The sequence below is a fragment of the Erinaceus europaeus genome, chromosome 13 (assembly GCF_950295315.1).
Source record: "Erinaceus europaeus chromosome 13, mEriEur2.1, whole genome shotgun sequence".
Taxonomy (NCBI): Eukaryota; Metazoa; Chordata; class Mammalia; order Eulipotyphla; family Erinaceidae; genus Erinaceus; species Erinaceus europaeus.
Window position 1 is genome coordinate 78605692 of NC_080174.1, and position 21059 is coordinate 78626750.

The 21059-nt window shown below is 41.1% G+C and overlaps 1 protein-coding gene across 16 annotated transcripts in view; it reads left to right on the forward strand.

Annotated features, from left to right (window-relative positions):
• The first annotated feature begins 839 nt into the window (after window positions 1-839).
• Window positions 840-21059, forward strand: part of FGGY (FGGY carbohydrate kinase domain containing) — a 463518-nt gene continuing 443298 nt past the window's right edge. For 5 of the 16 annotated variants that reach the window (XM_060206296.1, XM_060206291.1, XM_060206292.1 and 2 more), the window contains exon 1: window positions 18505-18576. Coding sequence is in view for 1 of the 16 variants with exons in the window: in XM_060206295.1 (XP_060062278.1) it covers window positions 4877-4885 (9 nt within the window). In the remaining 15 variants the exon portion in view is untranslated. Of the gene's footprint in view, window positions 961-4719; window positions 4886-18504; window positions 18577-21059 lie in introns of those variants that run through there. The other 11 variants (XM_060206302.1, XM_060206287.1, XM_060206299.1 and 8 more) reach the window with 10 other exon arrangements.

Sequence of the window (21059 nt, forward strand, 5' to 3'; positions counted from 1 at the left end):
ACAGTGTCCTATAGTTTTCCTTGAAAAGATCCTTTACATCCTTTGTTAGATTTATTCCTAGGTATTTAGTCTTTATTCATGTACCAACAATTGTATTTAGGATAAACCATTAATCCCCCCCAATAAAAAATAAATACAAAATACATAAATCATACTATTATGTGGTGTCGTTATTTATTTATTATTATTTTTGCCACCAGGGTCCTCCCATCTCCTTTCCCAGTGGCATTCCCCCTCCCTGTCACTCTTCTTCTTCTTCTCCTTCTCCTCCTTCTTCTTTTAATAGAGGGTGGAAAAACAAAGGGAGAGATACCTGCATCATTGTCCCACAGCTTGTGAATTTCCCCCTCCCCTTAAGGTGGGAAACTGAGGCTTCAAGCCAGATCCTTGCTCAAGGTAAGTAAGCTGTGCTCTATCTGGCTAGCCACTCACCGGCCTCCTTGTTACTATTATTAAATTAGCTTACAGTGGTCCATGTGTTCAGTTAAAAAAGAAAAAAAAAGGAAAGGAAAGGAAAGAAGCAACATAAGTGGAATCATAGAATTTACGTGCTACAAAAAACTCACTAAGAGCTGCGGTGAGTTTGTGAGTTTGCATGAAAGATATTTTGAAATACTACCCCAGAGGCAGAAAACTGAAGTAGGAGCAGCTAGAATACCCAGTTTCCTATCCCTTTAAAAGCACAGGACTGGTGGGCGGGGCAAGGCAGAGCAGTGATCAGAGTAGTGCTTCCTGCCTGAGTGGTGGTGGGGGGTGTAAGAATGGGGGAGTAGGCGCTGGCCAATCCTAGACCGGGATCATAGAGCCAATCAGAGTGCATTTTACAGGGGCTTCTGCTGCGGGCAACAGTGACAGGCTGGGGCGGGGCTGAAGTTGCCTGCAGGGACCGCCCAGCTGGTGCGTGTCTGCGTGTTCTCCTGCAGAGTTCTGTAGCTAAAATTTAATTTCAGATCTGGACAAGTAAGTGACCCTCCCTTTAGCCCCACGTATGCACCAGGGGATTTGGCAGGGGAGCGGCCTCTCCATGAGCACGTTCTCCAACCAACTCAGGGTTCACTCTTTCCTCCCATTTCCCACAATCCCAGCTTTCTTTTCCTCTACTTCCTTCTTTCTCTCTCTGGCCACTCTTGTCTCAGGCCAACCGGACTTTGCCTCCTGAGATTTGTCCAGAGTGCCTCTTGTCGCCCTGCTAGCCGTTCACTGCAGGGTCAAGCTTTTAATGCACTCCAGGTGTCACCGATGAAGTTTCTGGAACTCACTTCTCATTTTCTCTACCCTCAGTCCATTTGAGGACATTTCACCAGTTTTCCTTTTTTTCCTCTGCTTTTTAATAAAAAATTATCTATCTTACATTTCACAGCCAGTGCTGCCTCTAAAGTTAAATGTCTTTTTCTCTCTTTCCTTTCCCTTCTTTCTTTTTTTCCAACTTAAGGATATTTGAAGTACAGCTTAATTTAGATGGTTTCATGCTTATCAGTTACTGTTACCCTGGGTAGGAAGGGCTTAGGGATCTCTTTCTATTTTTATTAGTTTTCCTGCTTTTAAAGAATCTTTATGACACACAGTGATCCATTCTCCTAATCACTGTCCATTTTCCACTAAAAAAATGTCTTAACTAACTTGGTCTCTTCATTAATGGGTCAGCCATTACCAAGTTATGGAAACGCAATCATCATTAGGTTTTTAATTTGATTTTTAAAAATAGGAAATCTGAAGGAAGTGATTACATTTTTTGAATTGCAAATCAGTCAGAAAGAAGGCAAATGGTCTAGGAGTGTGTGGCTGCTTAGATGCTAGAGTGGTGCTTTGTTGCATTTTGCGTGCTTGCTTCCACCCTCCCCTCCACCTCCACCCACCTACCAAGTGTATAACTTGATTATTATTTACTTTTTTCTTTTAAAATTGCCATCTGGGTCTTTCAACCTTTTTGACTGCTTCCTGGTCTTTTGGGAGTTTCCTGTTAATGAGGTCCTCATGCTTGGCTCTTGACCTGATGGCCACTGGCCTGGCTCTTCCATAGGCCAGACGAAGAGAACCTTCTAGTGTGGGGCTCTGAGGAATATTGTTATGGACAACAAGGGAACTGACCAGAGAGGATGAGAGGGCTTGTAGACTGATTCTGAAGGGGAGGGAGGTTAGGAGCCTCCTTGGCTGAATAATAGAAGTGAAAACATGTGTATGGCGAATAGGGAATAACCCAGAGGGTGGAGAGCTGTGTCTTTCTGGATGAAATTAAGAAGTTTATTGGGAGGAGAGCAGGCCTTTGTCCAGGCTGTGTTAAGTTCTGCTTATGGGCCTTTTCTTTTCCTGGAATCTGGTTCCCTTTCCCTAACCTTTCACTTAGTTCAAATCACAGCCCATTACCAGATGGTTTTGAACACAGTCTGAAGTAATGATGCTTGCCCTTGAACTCAAGTCAGAGTAGAACCCCCTGTCCCACAGAGGATTTGAAATAACAATTTTTCCAGAATGTACTACAAACAACACTTATCTTCTTATCTGCCCATCTTTTTTTTGTGAGGTGGAATATAGAAGTCACTCAGGGGGCACCAGAGGGAGCTCACTCACTCACCAGAGGGAGTTCACTGATGCTGTGACATCCTTCTGAGCTCAGCATGGCTGTAGGCTCTGGGACACTGAAGAGGAGCAAGACTTCGTCTCTGCATTGAAACGTTTATTTAGTCATTTTCTGTCTAGCCTGGTGAGGAGCTTATCTGAGAGTGAGATTCATACTGTGGCAAGGTGTGCAGAAGGAGTTGAGAGAAGTGCGAATGACCCAACAGGAGAGTTTGAAAAACTCCCAGAGGAGACAGTATCCAAGCTCAGTTATAAAGCTTCAGTAGGATTGGATGGAGAGGGACTGAAAGGAATGGGGCTATCTGATTAGAGGAGCAATGCATACAAAACTGCATGGGTATGACACTTCCTTTGATAGAGGTGGACAAGAAAGGGGAGGTGGGCAGTCCCCCACTACCAGGAAGGAGAATGCTGAGGGTCAAAGGACAAGTTCAGCAGGGACAGGTGAGCCATGTTTAGAGTGTTTAGGACTTACTTCTAGAGTCATAAATAGTAGATAATGACTCAGCAGATTTGTGTTTTGAAAGCTGTGCTGTGACTAGTGACTCAGCAGGTAAAGTATCCTTTGCATGTATAAAGTTTTAGGGTTAGAACTTTCAAGCTGTAGATGACTCATACAATAAATACATTTCTTTGAAAAAAATGTTAGTGGACTGGAGAAATAGTGCAGCAATAGTACAGCAGATTTTCATGCCTGAAGGAACAAGTCTTAGATTCAAAGCCCAGTGGCATCATATGCCAGAGATGATCAGACTCTGGTCTCTGGCTTTTGCTCTCTCATAAAATACATACATACAAACATGAAAAACATCATTGAAACATTTTAAGAAGTGACTACAGAGTAGATAGTGAGTCAGTTGTTTTGCTGAAGAGTGCAGAAGGGCAATTGTAATAGCAATGAAAGAAAGCTTAGATTATCAGTCTGGGACGGCAATGAGATTAGGAGACTAGAATGGCAAGAAATACGTTGCTGATTAGATATAGGGGAAGAACAAAGACTGGCAGGCAGGTTCCCAATGACTGCATTTTTTTCAACAGCTTTATTGAGATAAAATTGATACACAGTAAGCTACATATTAAAGTGTTCACTTTGTGAAGTTTTGATGTATGTATTTATATATCCAAATCCATAAAGCAATTATCATGATCCAGGTAAAAAAAACATTTCTAATTCGCTCCAGGATTTCTTATCCTTTTGCAATCCTTACTTTCCTAGAATCTTGGATCCCCTGCACACAAGCAACCAGTGATCTACTATTACTTTAAATTGTAGAAAACATTTTATTTTCATAAGAGAAAAGTACAGGAAGATAGATAGATACCTAAATACATAGGAAGACCAGAATACTACTCAACTCTGACTTACGGTAGTGCCAGGAATCAAACCTGGAACATGGGAGTCCCAAGCATGATAGATTTTTGCATTTTCTATCTCTGTGGCCCTTCCTTCCTTCCTTTTTTTTTTTTTTTTTTCTTTTCGTTTTGTTGTCACTGTTGTTGTTGGATAGGACAGAGAGAAATTGAGAGAGGAGGGGAAGATAGAGAGCAGGAGAGAAAGATAGACACCTGCAGACCTGCTTCACTGCTGGAGAAGTGACCCTCCTGCAGGTGGGGATCTGGTGGCTCGAACTGGGATCCTTCCTCTTTGGGCCCTGTGTGATTAACCCAGTACACTACCGCCCTGCCCTGGCCCTTCCTATTACTATAAATTACTCAAGAATTTTGTGGAGTCATCTATACCATTCTTTTGTGACAGCTTTTTCTTTTCTTTTTTTTATATTTCTTTATTTATTTTCCCTCTTGTTGCCTTTTTTTAATTGTTGTTGTAGTTATTGATGTTATCATTGTTAGATAGGACAGAAAAATGGAGAGAGGAAGGGAAGACAGAGAGGGGGAGAGAAAGATAGATACCTGCAGACCTGCTTCACTGCCTGTGAATCGACTCCCCTGCAGGTGGGGAGCCGGGATGATAGCTTTTTCTTAGCATCCTCATTTTAGATATATCTGTGTAGTTTGTCCATACAGAGTCCATTTTAATTTTTTGTTCATCTTTTTAAGTTGCCACTGGGGTTATTGCTGGAGCTTGGTGCTTGTAGGGTAAATCCACCACTCTCACTTGCAATGAATTTTTTTTTTTTTTAGTTAGATAGGAGAAAAAAATGAAGAGGGGAACAGATGACAGAGAGGGAGAGAGAAAGAGTTACACTTGAAGACCTGCTTTACCTCTTCTGAAACTTTCCCCCTGCAGGTGGTGAGGGGGTCCTCAAACCCAGATCCTTGTGTGTCAAGGTAAGGTGTTATGGACCAGGTATGCTGTTGCCTGCCACCACCATTTCTGTTCTTTGCTGAGTCGTATTCCATTGTATTGGTTATGTTGATTTTCTGCTTGCCTGGTGATGAGTATTTGTATTATTGCATTATTTGCAGGGTTTTGACTATTACAAATACAACCTCTAGGAATATTCTTGTATGTGTCTTAATATAGACAGTTGTTTCTATTTCTCTAGTCTAAGTACCTAGAATTATAATGATTAGTAGATATGGTGGTTGTGTACTTAACTTTTTTTTTTAATATTTTATTTTATTTATTCCCTTTTGTTGCCCTTGTTGTTTTATTGTTGTAGTTATTATTGTTGTTGTCATCGTTGTTGGATAGGACAGAGAGAAATGGAGAGAGGAGGGGAAGACAGAGAGGAGGAGAGAAAGACAGACACCTGCAGACCTGCTTCACCGCCTGTGAAGCGACTCCCCTGCAGGTGGGGAGCCAGGGTTCGAACTAGGATTCTTATGCCGATCCTTGTGCTTTGCGCCACCTGTGCTTAACCCGCTGCGCTACAGCCCGACTCCCGTGTACTTAACTTTTTAAAGAATAGCCACATGAACAGCCTTTTCAAGTGATGGTGCAGTTCGGTTCCCACAGCAGTGTATGTATGGAATGTCCAGGTGCTCCTGCACTCGCTGTGGTCACTCGTTTTAATTTTAGCTCTTCTAATTATATAGAGTACTCTAGATTGTGGTTTTAATTCGCATTTTTGTAAGATTTAATTTCAGTGTTCTTGTGCCTACTTACTCTGCATATGTCCTCTTCTCATTAAATAGTTGTCTTTTTTTTTTATATAGTTTTTATTTATTATTGGGTAGTGAAAGAGAAACTGAGAGGGGAGGAGGTGCTAGAGAGGAAGAGAGACAGAGAGTCACCTGTAGCCCTGCTTCTCCAGTTGTGAAGCTTTCCCCCTGCAGGTTGGGACCAGGGGCTCGAACCTGGATGCTTGAGCACTGTAATGTGTGTGCTTAACTAGGTGCTCTGCTGCCTGGCCTCATATTTATTAAATCTTTTGTCTATTAAAATGGATTGTTTTCTCACAGAGTTTTGAAAGATTTTTTTATATATTTTTAAGGAGTTCTTTATCAAATCTGTGATTTGAAAATGATTTATTTCCTTTATGTTTTATTTAAAAATATTTTATATATTTTTAATTTATTTTAATGAGATATAGAGAGAGACTAGAACAAGGCTTATCTCTGGTCTAAGGTAGGGCTGGGAATTAAACCCTGGATTTCAGAGCCTCAGGTATGAAAGTCTTGCATAACCTTTATACTAGGCCCTTTGTTTTGTTTTTAACCAGTCACTGCTCAACCCTGGCTTCTGGTGTTTTGGGGAACTGAACTTAAGTCTTCAGAGCCTCAGGCATGAAAATCATTTTGCATAACCACTGTGTTATCTCCCAACCACCTGTCTTTTCCACTTCTTTTTTTTCCTCCAGTCAGTGGGGCTCCCTGCTGGCGCTACAAATCCACAGTTCCTGATAGCTAACCTCCCCCCACCCCATTTTATTCTAAAGGACACAGAGAAATTGAGAGGGGAGGGGGAAATAGGAAGAGAGAGAGAGAGAGACCTACTTCATTGCTTGTGGAACTTGCCCCTGCAAGGGGGTGGGTGGGGCTCAAACTTGGTCCTTGTGCCTTGTACTATATGCCTTTAACTGGGTGCTCCCCTCTCCTCTCATTTTTGAGTAGTTTTTCTTTATCTTAAGGGTATCTTTGGACAACAGTTTTTAATTTTGATAGTTTGTGAATTTGGTAGAGGGTGAGAGGCAGAGAGGAGAGAAACCTTCCCCTTATAGGAGCTCCTATCTGGTGGTTAAGACTTGAACTTGGGTCCTCATGCATGGTAATGTGTGTGTTCAGTCTAATGAGGCACTTCCTGGCCCCTCCATTTTAAGAATTATTATGATTATTATTATTATTTTCAGCTTAGTTCAGTGACGGAACAGTTGCTAGACCTTCTGTACTTTCTGATTTTGGCTGCTTATCCTGTGAGTTACTGAGAGAATAATACTGAATCTCTCATGATAATTGTGAATATATACATTTTTTCTTGTACTTCTATCAGATTGGTTTTTGTTCTGATGCTCTGTTATTTAGTGCCTTAATATTTAAGCCAGGTCTTTTTTGTTTTATTATCTCACAGTGTCTGTTAATATGATTTGTTCTGAAATTTACTTAATTACTCCTGGTAATATTTTCTCTCTAAAATCTTCTTGGTGGGATAATAATATAGCAATTCTAGCTTTCTTTTGATCATTTTTTCCCCTCCATTTACATTTTAACCTCTTTGTCTTTATATGTAGAGCTAGTTTCTTTAAAAGGTAGCATATCATTAGACTGGATAACAAAAACAAGGACTGACAATCTCTGTGTTTTCATTAGGATATATATATAATAGTTGATATACTTTGCTTTCAGTACACCTTTGTCTTTCTTCTCACCTGTTCTTTGTTTTGTTTTTTCCCCCTTGATCTGTCATATTTTGAATAAGTTTTTTTTTTTTTTTGTTTGGCTCCAGGGTTATCTCTGAGGTTCGGTGCCACCACAAATCCACTGCTCCTGGAGGCCATCTTTTCCCATTTTGTTGCCCTTGTTGTTGCCTTTGATGTTGTTTTTGTTGGATAGGACAGAGAGAAATTTAGAGAGGAAGGGAAGACAGAGAGGGGAAGATAAAGATAGACACCTGCAGACCTCCTTCACCACTTGTGAAGCAACCCCTTTGCAGGTGGGGACCCGGGGGCTCGAACTGGGATCCTTAAGCTGGTCCTTGTGCTTCATGCCATGTGCACTAAACCCGCTTTGCTACTGCCTGATCCCAAGTTGTTTTTTTAAGAAGTGTTTGTTTTCCTTTATTGACTTTTTAGGTGTAGCTCTTCTTTTTGTTATTGTTTCAGTGGTTGTGGTAGAGTTTATAGTATACACCACTAACATTACAGTCCATTATCAACTGGTCTTAGGTCACTGAACATGAGAATTGTACAACAGTATATTTGTAATTTTTCCTTCCTAGTTTTCATGCTATTACTTGTACAATTTACATCTACACATTTATATTTAAACCCAATAATACCGGATTATTGTTTTACTTTTAAGCAGTCATCTTTTAAAGACATTCAAATAATAAAAAAAAAACACTTTATTTACCCACATAATTAACTTTGCATTATTCATTCATTCCAGCCTTCATTCCAGATTTCCAAGTGATATCATCCCTTAGTGTAGTGCAGTCCTGCTGCTGATGGATACTTAAGGATTATCCTTGCAGTTCTCTGGAATTCTCTGTATGCAGCACTCCTCTCTCATACTAGTCCAAATAAGTCTAGCCTTCTGTGTTCTACAGAAACCTTGCTTTGTTGCCACAACTCAGGAAGACCACAAGTACTTGGCCTGGAAAGTCCCTTCTTGGGCCAGCATATAAACATTTTGTAGAGTTAAACTTGAGCAATGGCAGGATGGAACAACTGTGCTTTGTTCCCAGATGTTCAGTGTCCTGAGCACTTGTCTTACCTATGTTTTGCTCATTTTTTAGTTGTTTGGGGCCAGAGGGAAATATAGTATTTGTAATTCAATTTTGGTTGGACCTGAAAGTCTCCCCACTGGAGAAGAAAATTTAAAGGAATTACTTGATCTGAAGAAGGGATTAAAATTTTTAAAAAATATATTTATACCCTTTTGTTGCCCTTATTGTTTTATTGTTGTAGTTATTGCTTTTGTTGGATAGGACAGAGAGAAATGGAGAGAGGAGGGGAAGACAGAGAGCGAGGAGAGAAAGACAGACACCTGCAGACCTGCTTCATGGCCTGTGAAGCGACTCCCTTGCAGGTGGGGAGCCAGGGGCTCAAACCGGGACCCTTGTACTGGCCCTTCAGCTTTGTGCCACCTGCGCTTAACCTAATGCTGCACTACTGCCTGACTCCCTGAAGTAGGGATTTTGCAGTACCTGAGCATTGGTAATAATAGGGATCACTTTAATACTTGAAGCCTGAAAGGGCAAGATGAAGGAAGTGTGTCAGAAAGAAACATAAGAACCTTCAACTTTGAATAATTTTCAATAAAGGAGCTATTTAGAAATACGAGTAGCCCCTGCATACCCGGAGTTCATATCAATAGGGTTGTTTTCTCTCTGTATTTAAAAGGGTAAAGAGAGGCATGCTTACTGGAATTGAAAAGGAAAAATCGTATGGAAAAGGTCACCTTAGAGAATCGAGAGACATCCAGTTTAAAGCAATTTTAAAGAAAAGAAACCCTAGCCTTTCTCTTTCTTTCTCCCCTATAGCTTCTACTATTATTCTCCATTGGCTAAACCTAGCAGGGAAGGTCAAGGTAGAGAACCTTAGAAAGCTAGGCTGTAGTTCCCAGGGCAAGGTGGGCAGAACAGGATTGAGGATGTAATGGTGGAGGTCTGTAGAGACAGTCTGGGAATGATTTATGAAAGGGGTCAGTTATACCTTCTCGAGTCCCAAGAACAGCATCAGGGTGACTATTAAAGTGTCACTTAACTAAGCTAGGAAGGAGAGAAGAAATAGTATGCTTGAGGGAGCAGTGATGACATTTTTTTTCTAAATAGACCATCTGTTCCCTTGGAGGCCACTATAATACCTCTTCATCACCTTAAGTGATTTTGGAAGTCTTTATCAATATAGGTGATCCAATAAACAGTGTCTGTAGACTACATGCATACACAGGGATGTACGTGTGAGTTGGGTTTAAGAAGAGTGAGGAAATCAAGTAGAAGTTAACAGGTTAAATGTATTACCAGTTCCTTGTTTATCTAAATCTGGATCTAAGCTGTGCTGAAATCTGTTACAGACCAGGCTGAAAGTTAAATAGCTTGAATCCCTCTAAACTGGCCTTGGGGTGGGAAGATTTAAGAAAGGATTCAGTTACTGATTAGATATAGGGGATGAAAGTTTAGAAGAAGACAAAGTCTATAAAATTAAGAATGATTTAGACAGACAAAACAGTGTAGTTTAACAAATTCTGTTGTTGCTGAATTATATGGTTGCCTTTGATGTTAGAATGTGGCTATTGTTAAGATGTTTAAAATTTAACATACGACAAAACAAAACAAAACAAAAAAAACATAGAGTTGAAGTCCTCAGTTTTTCACTGACTTCGTGACCATCTTCATGTTAACCATCTATCTGGTTCTTTGTTATTCCACCTAAAAGTTGCAACCTCCCTCCAAAGTTATTTGGAGGATTAGCAAGACCATCCACTAAGTCACGTACCATGCCTGGCACAGAGTAAATGATCGTATATTTACTGATCTAAGACGAGCAGTATAAGTAAGATTAAGAAATATGTGACTGCCTAGGCAGGTAACACTCATATCCAGGAATTTATAAGGGGGTATTTGAAAAGGACTCCCTCAAATGCCCCCTTTGAAGATAGTTGTGAAGACATTCATTCCAGTTTTCTCCTCAACAGATTATTCTGAGGTTCCTGTCAGAGATAAGCTGGTGCACTGGCTGGGGCATTGATTTGTTTCAGCATGTGTTGTATTCAGAGGACCTGCAAAGAGAAAGAAACCTGCCATGTGTCGTTTGCTTATCAGCATACCATTTCATTTGGAAAAATGGGTGTCCTAAGATAATTCTTCTTAAATGTGTCAAGAGACCCTCATCCCTTCTTTCTTTTGTGGTAGAAAAACAAACAAACAAACAAAACTACACATACATAGGAATAGTTGTAGAACTTGAAAATGGAGGAAAGAAATGGTCATCTTAACTCATTTGAAGGAATGCCCTCTGTAGAGGAAAATATATGACTTACATGATCCCCTGGGTTAAAAAATGAGGACTAGAGGGTAGATTCCAACTCAGTACAAAGCATATCTTTCTTCTCACAAAAAAAGATATCTTTCTTTTCACAAATAGCTGCTCATCGTGAAAACTCAAACAGCACAGAGACTGAAAGCTAAAAATCACCCTCAGGGGTTGGGCTGTAGCGCAGTGGCTTAAGTACAAAGCGCACAAAGCGCAAGGACCAGCATAAGGATCACGGTTGGAGCCCCCGGCTCCCCACCTGCAGGGGAGTCACTTCACAAATGGTGAAGCAGGTCTGCAGGTGTCTTTCTCTCTCCTTGTCTGTCTTCCCCTCTTCTCTCCATTTCTCTCTATCCTATCCAATGACGACAACATCAGTAACAAGAACAATAATAACTACAACAATAAAACAACAAGGACAACAAAAGGGAATAAATAAATAAACAAACAAACATCATCCCCTCGGGGGCCAGGTGGTGGCGCACCTGGTTAAGTGCACACATTCATTGCACAAGGACCCAGGTTCAAATCTCTGTTTGCCACCTGCTGTGGGAAAGCTTCAAGAGTGGTGAAGCAGGGCTGCAGGTGTCTCTCTGTCTCTTTCCCTCTCTATCTCTTCTTCCCCTTTTGATTTCTTTTTATCTCTATCCAATAATAAATATATTAAAATATATTAAAAAATCACCCTCACAGCTTTGACTTTTCCCCTACTGAGTGTTGACACATAGGCAGGTTCTGTATAGTCCTGAAATCTTGTATGCTAGGTCTTCAGACATGTCGTAGATTTCACTTCAATATCTATCAGAATTGCCTGGAGGACTTTATATACAGGCTACTGAGCTGCATGCCTAGAGTTTCAAAGTCTGCAGATCTTAAACTTTAAAATTTTTTATATGTATTTATTTTTCCTTTTGTTGCCCTTGTTGCTTTTTATTGTAGTTGTAGTTGTTGTTATTGATGTCATTGTTGTTAGATAGGACTGAGAGAAATGGGGGGGGGGAGACAGGGGGAGAAAGATAGACACCTGTAGACCTTCACCCTTCACTGCCCGTGAAGCAACTCCCCCCTCTTGCAGGTGGGGAATCAGGGGCTCGCACGGGGATCTTTATGCAGGTCCTTGTGCTTTGTACCATGTGCGCTTAACCCGCTGTGCTACCGCCTGACTCACAAAGTCTGCAGATCTTGGTGAGAGCCTGAGTGTGCATTTTCTAGCATATTCCCTGGTACTGCTGTTTATATTCTTCTGGAGAACACACTTTGAGAACCACTGATGCCTTCTTTAAGAAATAACACAAAGAATATGGTACTATAATGTCTAAGAATGTACTTATTAGACCTTTGGTGAAATAACTTGCTTGGATAGTACACTGCCTTGCCATGTGTGCGGCCCAGGTTTGAGCCTGGCCTTTGCTGCATTGAAGGAAGCTATGCTTTCTCTCTCTCTCCCCCTCCCCCTCCCCCTCCCCTCCCCCTCCCCCTCCCCTCCCCCTCCCCCTCCCCCCCTCCCCCTCCCCCTCCCCCTCTCCCTCTCCCTCTCCCTCTCCCTCTCCCTCTCCCTCTCCCTCTCCCTCTCCCTCTCCCTCTCCCTCTCCCTCTCTCTCTTTCTTCTTTTTACCTAAACATAATTACTTATTGGTAGATAATATGCACTTATCATTTGTTTAGTTCCCTTTCATTGTTTTAGTAAGTACTCATTAATTTTACTTACATAGGTTTATTTTTGTTATTACCAATTTAAAAGTGCCTTATAACTTTAATGAGACTTCAGAGGTATGATTTCACACTCAGAGTATTCCTGTTTGTGTGTATGGCTCCGCAATCGCCACCAAAATTCTGCCCCCACCCCTGTAACCACCATAGTTGTCATGTGGTGTAAGAGGCAATTTGGTATTGATTATTTATTTCAAATTAATTTGCTCTGGTTACCTATATTCTACATGTGAACAAGCAATAAGGTAGTAGTCCTTTACCTCTTACTTCATTTGGCATGACCACCTATAATTCCGTCCTTCCTCTTTTTTCCTGGAGGATACAATTTCCTCTTTTTAGAGGGACCAATATGAACAAAGAAATCCATCCTCCATTGCAAGAGCTGGTAGTAGTTTCCAAGGTTGGAGAATAGGTATTGGGGTAGGGAGGACGATAAGGAGCTGAGGAGAGAGAAGCAAACAAAACCCACAGCATCTAAGTCCTTGAAGACCAAATAAAGAGCTTGAGCTTCATTTTAAAAATTTTCTAATTATCTTTGTTTACTGGATAGAGGCAACCAGGAATTGAGAGGTTAAGGGGAGACATAGAAGGGGAGAGAAAGAGAGACGCCTGCAACACTGACCACTTGTGAAGTTTTCCCCCTGCAGGTGGGGACCAGGGGCTTGAACCCGGGTCCTTGAGCATTGCAACATGTGCACTCAACCAGCTGTGTCACCGCCCAGTTATGAGCTTGAGGTTTATTTTGGGCAGAAGAATCATTATGGTTCTTTCCGTGTGTACTTCAGGCCATGGTAGTTTTGACAGTGTATTTGTGAAATGGCAGAATGTCCAGCTTCCCAAATCTAACACTTAGTCTTCAAATTATTCATTAAGCCCTTTCCTTTGTGCTTGAAAACCAGTTGGCCCTATTCACAAACAGATAAGCATAAGAATAGTTAGAAGTCCTCATTCAACTTCTGGCTAGAGATTTGTTTCTTAAGAAGAAATTTTGCAACACTGTGATAATGAATTTTGTTGCTTTACCTAAGACAGCTCTGGGCCCTTTCTAAGTATGCTAACTTCTGACAGCAGTCATTAAAGGTGGTGGATTATTATTATTATTATTAGTGCTAATTTGAGTGACTTTCTGGGAAAAGCTGTGGAATTCAGCCAGTATGTTAATGATAAAGATATTGTCTTGAAGTCCTGGTTAATTCTGGAGAAAGCCATTTCATTTCACAGTTAATTTTGTCAGCAAATCAGAAGCCAGCCTCGTGGAAAAGAAAGTGACAGAGAAAGAGAAACTACAGACGAACTGAAATTATTCAGAACTCTAGGAAAGATCAGGAATTCATGTTTTAAAAAGGTTTCATGTAATAAATCAATACTTTTGCATACAATTCTCCCTAAAGTGAACTTAGATTTGTATAGATCATGTGAGTTAAGGCTAAAACATTAAAATGATTTAGAATCAGCTCACCATCCCTCACTGTCCTTGTGCTATTTGTTTCTATTCCCAAGGTTCAGGCATGTGAGAGATAATCAGACTAGAATTTTGACTTGGGGCCCAGGTGGTGGCACACCTAATTAAGCATACAAATTACAGTGCGCAAGGACCCAGGTTCAAGTCCCTGGTCTCCACCTGCAGGGGGAAAGCTTCATGAGTGGTGAAACAGGGCTGTGGGTGTCTTTCTGTCTCTTTCCCTGTCTCTCTCCCTTTTCCCTCTTGATTTCCGGCTGTGTCTATCCAATAAATAAATATTAAAAAAAAAAAAGAATTTTAGCTTTATCTTCACAATGTAAATTGTTAGAGACAGGATGACTTGTCTGAGTGGAATCTTCCTTCTCCCCTCTATACATGTGTGGTATAAGTGGGCCTGAAATCAAAGAGGAAGATTGTGCTATTGAAGGAACATGGTACTTCCCACAGAGGAGAAAGAGGCTGATGATGATGCTTCTAGAACTGTTCAAAGGCAGAAAAATCTCATAGACTTTGTATTTTAAGTGGGATTTGACCATTTTACAAACTAAGATATCTCCCTTCTTCTGTAACTCAGGACTTCATTTACCCCTATGACTATCTTGAACTGAAGTGGACGTACAGGCAAGTAGGGACAATGCATTCTCACTTAATATGTGATGTTTTTATGGTAATATTTTTAGCAACATAAAGTAATCTTTATTTACTTTATTTTTTGCTTCCAGGGCTACTGCTGGGGCTTGGTGCCTGCAGTAGAAATACACTGCTCCAGGTGACCATTTTTGTGCGTTTTTTTCTTGGATAGGGCGGAGAGAAATTGAGAGAGGAGGGGGAGATAGAGGGAGAGAGAAAGACACCTGCAGACCTGCTTCACCACTTGTGAAGTGTTCCCCCTGCAGGTGGGGAGTCAGGGGCTTGAACCCAGATCCTTGCACTTAATATTATGTGTGCTTAACCATGTGTGGCCTCCCAATTAAAAACATATATATTAGTGATTTAATAATGATTGACAGCATTGTAAGATAACAGGGGTACAATTCCATACAGTTCCCACCACCAGAGTTCCATGTCCTATTGAAAACCTCCCTATTTTTGATCACTCTGAGAGTGTGGACCAAAATTCTTTATAGTATGCAGAAGGTGGAAGGTCTGGCTTCTATAATTGCTTTCCCACTGAACGTGGACATTGATAGGTGGGTCCATACCCCTAGCCTGTTTCTGTCTTTGCCTAATGGGGCAGGGCTCTAGAGAAGTGAGATTCTGGGATACATTGGTGATGTTGTCTGCCCAGGGAAGTCAGGGTGGCTTCATGGTAGCATCTGTAACCTGGTGGCTGAAAGGCGGTTAAGATATAAAGCAGTACAATTTGTCTAATAAATGGGAACCCAAACGTAGGAATAGAGCAAATGAAATAGGTGCTTTCATGTAGGAAGAAGCTAGCAAGTCTATTTTAGGTATGTTCCAAGGGGCCTATGACTTTAGTAATTTTTTGCCCTAGCCTGATAGCTTACATGCAGGTAAACTAAAATTATCATCTGGGAAGAGGTAATCTTTATTAATAGAACCTGGAGAATGTACTTTTGGTTGAGTATCTGAAAATTATATTCTGAATGTTTCCTCTAGAAGATAACAAGTTGGTTAGTATGGAGTGTTAAGTCATTGCAGAAGTAGAAGCAAGAATCTTTGGTGTGACTTTTAACAAATTTGAATTTGAATATAGCCTTCTCATTCTAGGGGCTTTACACCCATCAACTGGATGTTTACACTCCTAAGATTTCACTGCTAGCATCTGTAAATGAAACACAAACACACACACACACTCACTCACTCACTCACTCACTCAAATAGTATATACTTAAAGATTGCTGCAAATGTTGGGTCACCTCTGGCTGGTAGTATATTATAAAGAGCTCACACAACATTGCAGCAAGTAAGGAAAGCCTTTATTGTATCCTAAGTGTTAGATGAAGAGGTTTATATAGCACAGGACATGGGGAAAGCAGTATTTAGTCTGCTCTCAGTGCATGTTTCTTGGTGGAGTTGGGGAATGCCATTTAACAAGTCAGATTTTCCACCCATGATTTCTTTAGTTCTTTGTGCCTTTGACTTCAACTTGGTTGGCTTTTGTGTTTCCTTTGTAACTGCTGTTAGTCTGCCACCTCTGTGACTCTGGGAGGGTGGTAGTTTTGGGTCACCATCCAGAGTTGACTGGGTTTTGTTCTGTATGGCCACCACATCCTGAGGCAGGCATGGAGTTTGGTGAGTTTTGACTTTTCTGCCTTTTGATATGAATTTGAAAAGCACAGCCAACCTTTCTACTGTCTGATTTAATACTTTGCTTCCCACTTTTCTTTAAACATAACCCATTCTAGGGCATTATAATTCTGAATATCCTGAATAAATACTGAGTTTTTTAGGTTAGTGATTGAAATAGAGATTAAGACAAACAAACAGCAAAGCATTTATCTCCCCTACCAGTGAACATCTTCTTCGTTCTCTAGAAAAAAGGCAGAATTAGAATAAGGTGCTTAGCTCCCAGAATAGTGCTAGAATTCTAGTGGCAACATAAAACTACATTCTTGCCCTGTGAAGTTTTACTTGGTGCACTTAGTTGAATTACATAAAGGAAGAATAGTTTGACACATCACCATGTAGGTTTTTTTTTTTTTTTCAGAGCCTGGTCTCACAGATGTGTGATTTCACTGTTACCAGGCCATCATCTTTATCATCTTTTTTAAAAATGCATGCAGTGCTCCCCCTCCTGTCCCCTAGTTTCCCCTCTCTGCTATAGTACTCCTGTCTGGCTGTGGGGCTCAAACTTGGGCTATGCCCTACTTGATAACCTGTTTTCTGGCCTTCTATTTGTTGGTCAGATATCAGATCTTTACAGTAATCTGTTACCTTTTCAAGGTCAATAGCCATGGGCATGGGAGATAGCTCAGAGCATTAGAATATAGGAATTACATGCTTGAGTGCACAAGTTCTTGTCCAAGAATCACTGTGTCAGAGATGAGAAATACTATATTTGGTTTTTCTCCATCTCTGTCTGTCTGTCTCTGTCTCTCTCTCTGTGTGTCTCATAAAATAAATACTGTAAATAAATCTGCTTTTTGAGGAAAATCAGAGTTCAGATATCTCCCCCTTCTTTCTGGCACCTTGACCTAGAGTAGAGAAAGTACTACTATTTCCTCTGTTAACTGGACTTGAGCTATTGCATAGGGTGAGAAAACCTCAGTGTGTATAGATGATGTTAAAACATTTTAGTCGCCCAGAGGAGACACATTGTTTCAGAGGAAGGACGACACATGCTACTACTGATCCTAGTAGGCACTGCTGCATACTGAGCATGCGCAATACATCAGGACATGTTCTAGGCACTTCTGTTATCTAATTTCAGCTATAATTTTCATTGAATATTTATTTTTTTGCATTATATTTTTCTTATATTTGATAGAACAGAAAGAAATTGGGGGGTGGAGAGAGAGAGCGAGCGAGCAAGGGGACACCTGTGAAGAAGGACACTTGTGAAGCTTACCCTCTCTGCAAGTGGGGACCAGGTGCTCAAACCTGGATACTAACACCTGGTAATATGTGTGTTCAACCAAATGTGCCACCACTCAGTCCTGTTGTGTTTTTTGTTGTATATTATGAGATCAGGGCTGTAGGAAAGAACCTTTCACTTGAAGTCAGTCAACTGTACTTTCTTACTTTCTTTTTATTTTTTTTAATATTACAAGTTTAATGTATTCTATTCATCCATTTACACTTTTTCATTCAGCTGTAATTTTTAAAGTTTTTATTTATAAAATGGAAACACTGACAAGACCATAGGAAAAGAGGGGTACAATTCCACACAGTTCCTGCTACCAGAACTCCATATCCTATTCCCTTTCCTGATAGCTTCCCTATTCTTTTTTTTTTAAATAATTTTTATTCATAAAAAGGAAACACTGACAAGAACCATAGGATAAGAGGGGTACAGTTCCACACAATTCCCACCACCAGATCTCTGTATCCCATCCCCTCCCCTGATAGCTTTCCTATTCTTTATCCCTCTGGGAGTATGGGCCCAGGGTCATTATGAGGAGCAGAAGGTGGAAGGTCTGGCTTCTGTCATTGCTTCCCCACTGAACATGGGTGTTGACAGGTCAATTCGTACTCCCAGCCTGTTGCTGTCTTTCCCTAGTGGGGCAGGCATCTGGGGAGGTGGGGGTCCAGGACACATTGGTGGGTTGGTCTGCCCTGGGAATTCCGGTTGGCATCATGGTAGCATCTGGGACCTGGTGGCAGAGTGATGAAGCTGGTGGGTTCACATTCCACTTTCAGCCTGTCAGTCAGATGTACTTTTTTTTCCCCCACATATATGTTATTAATGAAGGCAACAGAGGGTCACTTATTGCCAAATTACCTCTTTTCTGTCCTGAGCTTTCTCACCAACTTAGAACATGTAGACTTGGCTTAAAGTGATATTTAAATTTTCTTGGTAAGAAAACCAAAGTAGGCAAGCTAAATCATTGCCTTTTTATTTTCCCAAACTTACTAACCTTTTGATTGCACTATAACTAACAGACTAAATAAATAAATAGTGTGGGAGTCATGAACATGATCTCCTACCGAAGTCCAAAGATCAAAGTTGAAAGAGGGTATTGAGTTCTTTCCCAGGTCCCTGGAACATTGTTGCTGTGGACACTGTCACCGAATCCATCCTGGAGGAGTTGGGAAATAGACTTGGAGGTAAGCATATCCACTCTGGAGGGTTATGGCCTCAGGAAACAGTTCTATTGCTGTTAGATTATCTAAGGGATAAAGAAGGGGGGTCAGAGAGCAACTCTCAAATGATTGGTTTTCAGTTTTTGTAGCATCGGTGCTCTTGTAAGAATAGCTGAAGTCATTTGGCCATGAATAGTTTCCTATCCCCACTTCTCTCTTTCTTGTTTTCATGCTGCATTTTAGCAGTTTGTACATTTGTTTGAAGGCTCAGCTGTGATGTCTCTGGTTTCCCATGACAGTTTTATAAAATACTTGTATTTGCTGTGATTTAATGAACCATATAAATATTTGCCCCCAAAGCTGCCTTTTGTTCATGAATATGAGCTGCAATCAGCCTAGTACATTCTGAAGACTCAGACTGGAGGCTGCTTTTACCCTTGGAAATACTGTGGTCAGAGAAGTTAGGTATGCCTCAGGATTTTGTGAAGGATGATTTGAATTTCTCTCCATTGTTTCTTTCAGTGCCTCCACATCCTTAATTCTCTCTGCCTGACCACCTGTCTTTCTGAGAATTGATTTTTCTTTTTAAAGTATTACCCATTATGTTAAAATGGATGTGATAGAACAAAAGTTCTGAATACCCATTTATAAATTGGACTTTGTACCATACTAACATAGCTTGGAATTCTAGCTCCTCTGTGACTTTAAATACGTTTAAGAACCACAATGCTCTTAATTGGAGAATGGACCAAGACTGTCCAATTCACAAGATTACTGTGAAGATTAAGTGAAATTGCTGGGTGACTTGTACAGCTGAATTGCTGAATTGTTAGTTATTGTTGCGTGAGCTGTTGATATTGTTACTGAAAAGCTGTCAAAGGATTTGGTGTCTGGTTGTAGTATAGTATTGTGGAAAGAGCCCTAGAAATGTTTTGAGAGGCTGGACTTCAAACTTAAGTGCTACTGTTTTCCCATTGTGTGACTTGGGGAACATTTCTTTATCCTACTGAGGTAATGATGGTAGGTCTACTAACTTGATTGAGATCAGGGGGATGTGAGGGAACCGTGTGAATGTTCTCGACACACAGTGAGAAGATTCAAAGCAAAAAGCAAACAAGGAAATAATGTTTCCTATTTTGCAGTTTCCTTTCTTTGTTGAAGTCAGGAGAACTTGTTGGTTATGGTTGGGGTTTAGGGCCCAGCAGATAGTGCCTATGGCTAAGAAACAGAGGGCAAAGAGAACCCAGGATCTGAGTTGCCGAAAATCCTCTGGCAGAATTTTCATAATTCATGGGGTCAGGTTTCAGGAAAGCCTCCCAAAGGGCCTGAACTTCTCTGCTTCCTTGCTTTCAGGGCCCAGGTGTGGAAACAATCACACAGAGAGCGTGTAAACTATTATAATGGGAAAATAGTGGACTTGGAATATTAAATTAGGATCTATTTCTTAGAAAAACATGAACTGGAGGGTGGGTGCCAACAAGGAAGGCAGAAGGTTGAGACTCTGTTCCCCTGGTGAGAAGAGACCTCTCCTCTCTGGAATGATGCTTTGGTGCCTCGGTAGAAATAGCTAATTTGCCAGAGGGAGACAGCCTGGTGTCAGAAAAGCATCAGTCTCTGAAGATGGACAGCCTGCTTCTGAGTAGAGGCCTCAGGCAGAGTAGGCAGGGACACCTGGCAGAGTCCCAGGTAAGCAGACAGTTGATTAATAGAGAAGTGGGGCTGGTGGGGCCAGGCAGTGGTACACTGGGTTCAGTGCACATAGGAAGTGCAAGGAAGGCACAAGAATCCTGGTTCGAGCCCCTGGCTCCCCACCTTGTAGGGGCATCGCTTCACAAGTGGTGAAGCAGGTCTTCAGGTGTCTGTCTTTCTCTTTCCCACTCTGTCTTTCCCTCCTCTCTCAATTTTCTCTGTCCTATCAAAAAAAAAAAAAATGGAAAAAATGGCCTTAGCAGCAGTGGATTCCTAGAGCCCCAGCAATACTTCTGGAGAAAAAAAGAGAGAGAGGGAGAGAGATAGAGAGAGATAGAGAGAGATAGAGGTAGAGAGAGAGAGAAAGAGAGAGAGAGAGAGAGAGAGAGAGAGGGAAATGTCTTTATTAACAAAAAGAGGTGGGGGAACTGACAAAATAATGTCCTCGGAGAATGTGCCTGCTCTGGTCCAGATTTGAGTCTGATGCCTCCCCTGCCCTGCCACTACATTGGAGGAAGCATTGCAGTTGTGTTGTTTTTCTTTTTCTCTGCCTCTGTTTCTCTCTTTCTCTCTGAAAAAGCTAACCCAGAGTGGTATCGCCCTGGCAACAACACAAACTAATTAGCTGGCTGATTAATTAACTAATTAGTGGAGGAGTATTGGGCCACATAGCATCCTGTGACAGAGGAAGTATGGAGCTAGAGGGATGGAATTTCTCTCAACCCCCTCATGTATCAGTGTACAAATCATCAACTGGGCTTCACCCTCTGGGCTGAGAGAGAGACAGAGATAAGAGGGAAGAACGCTACTAGGACACC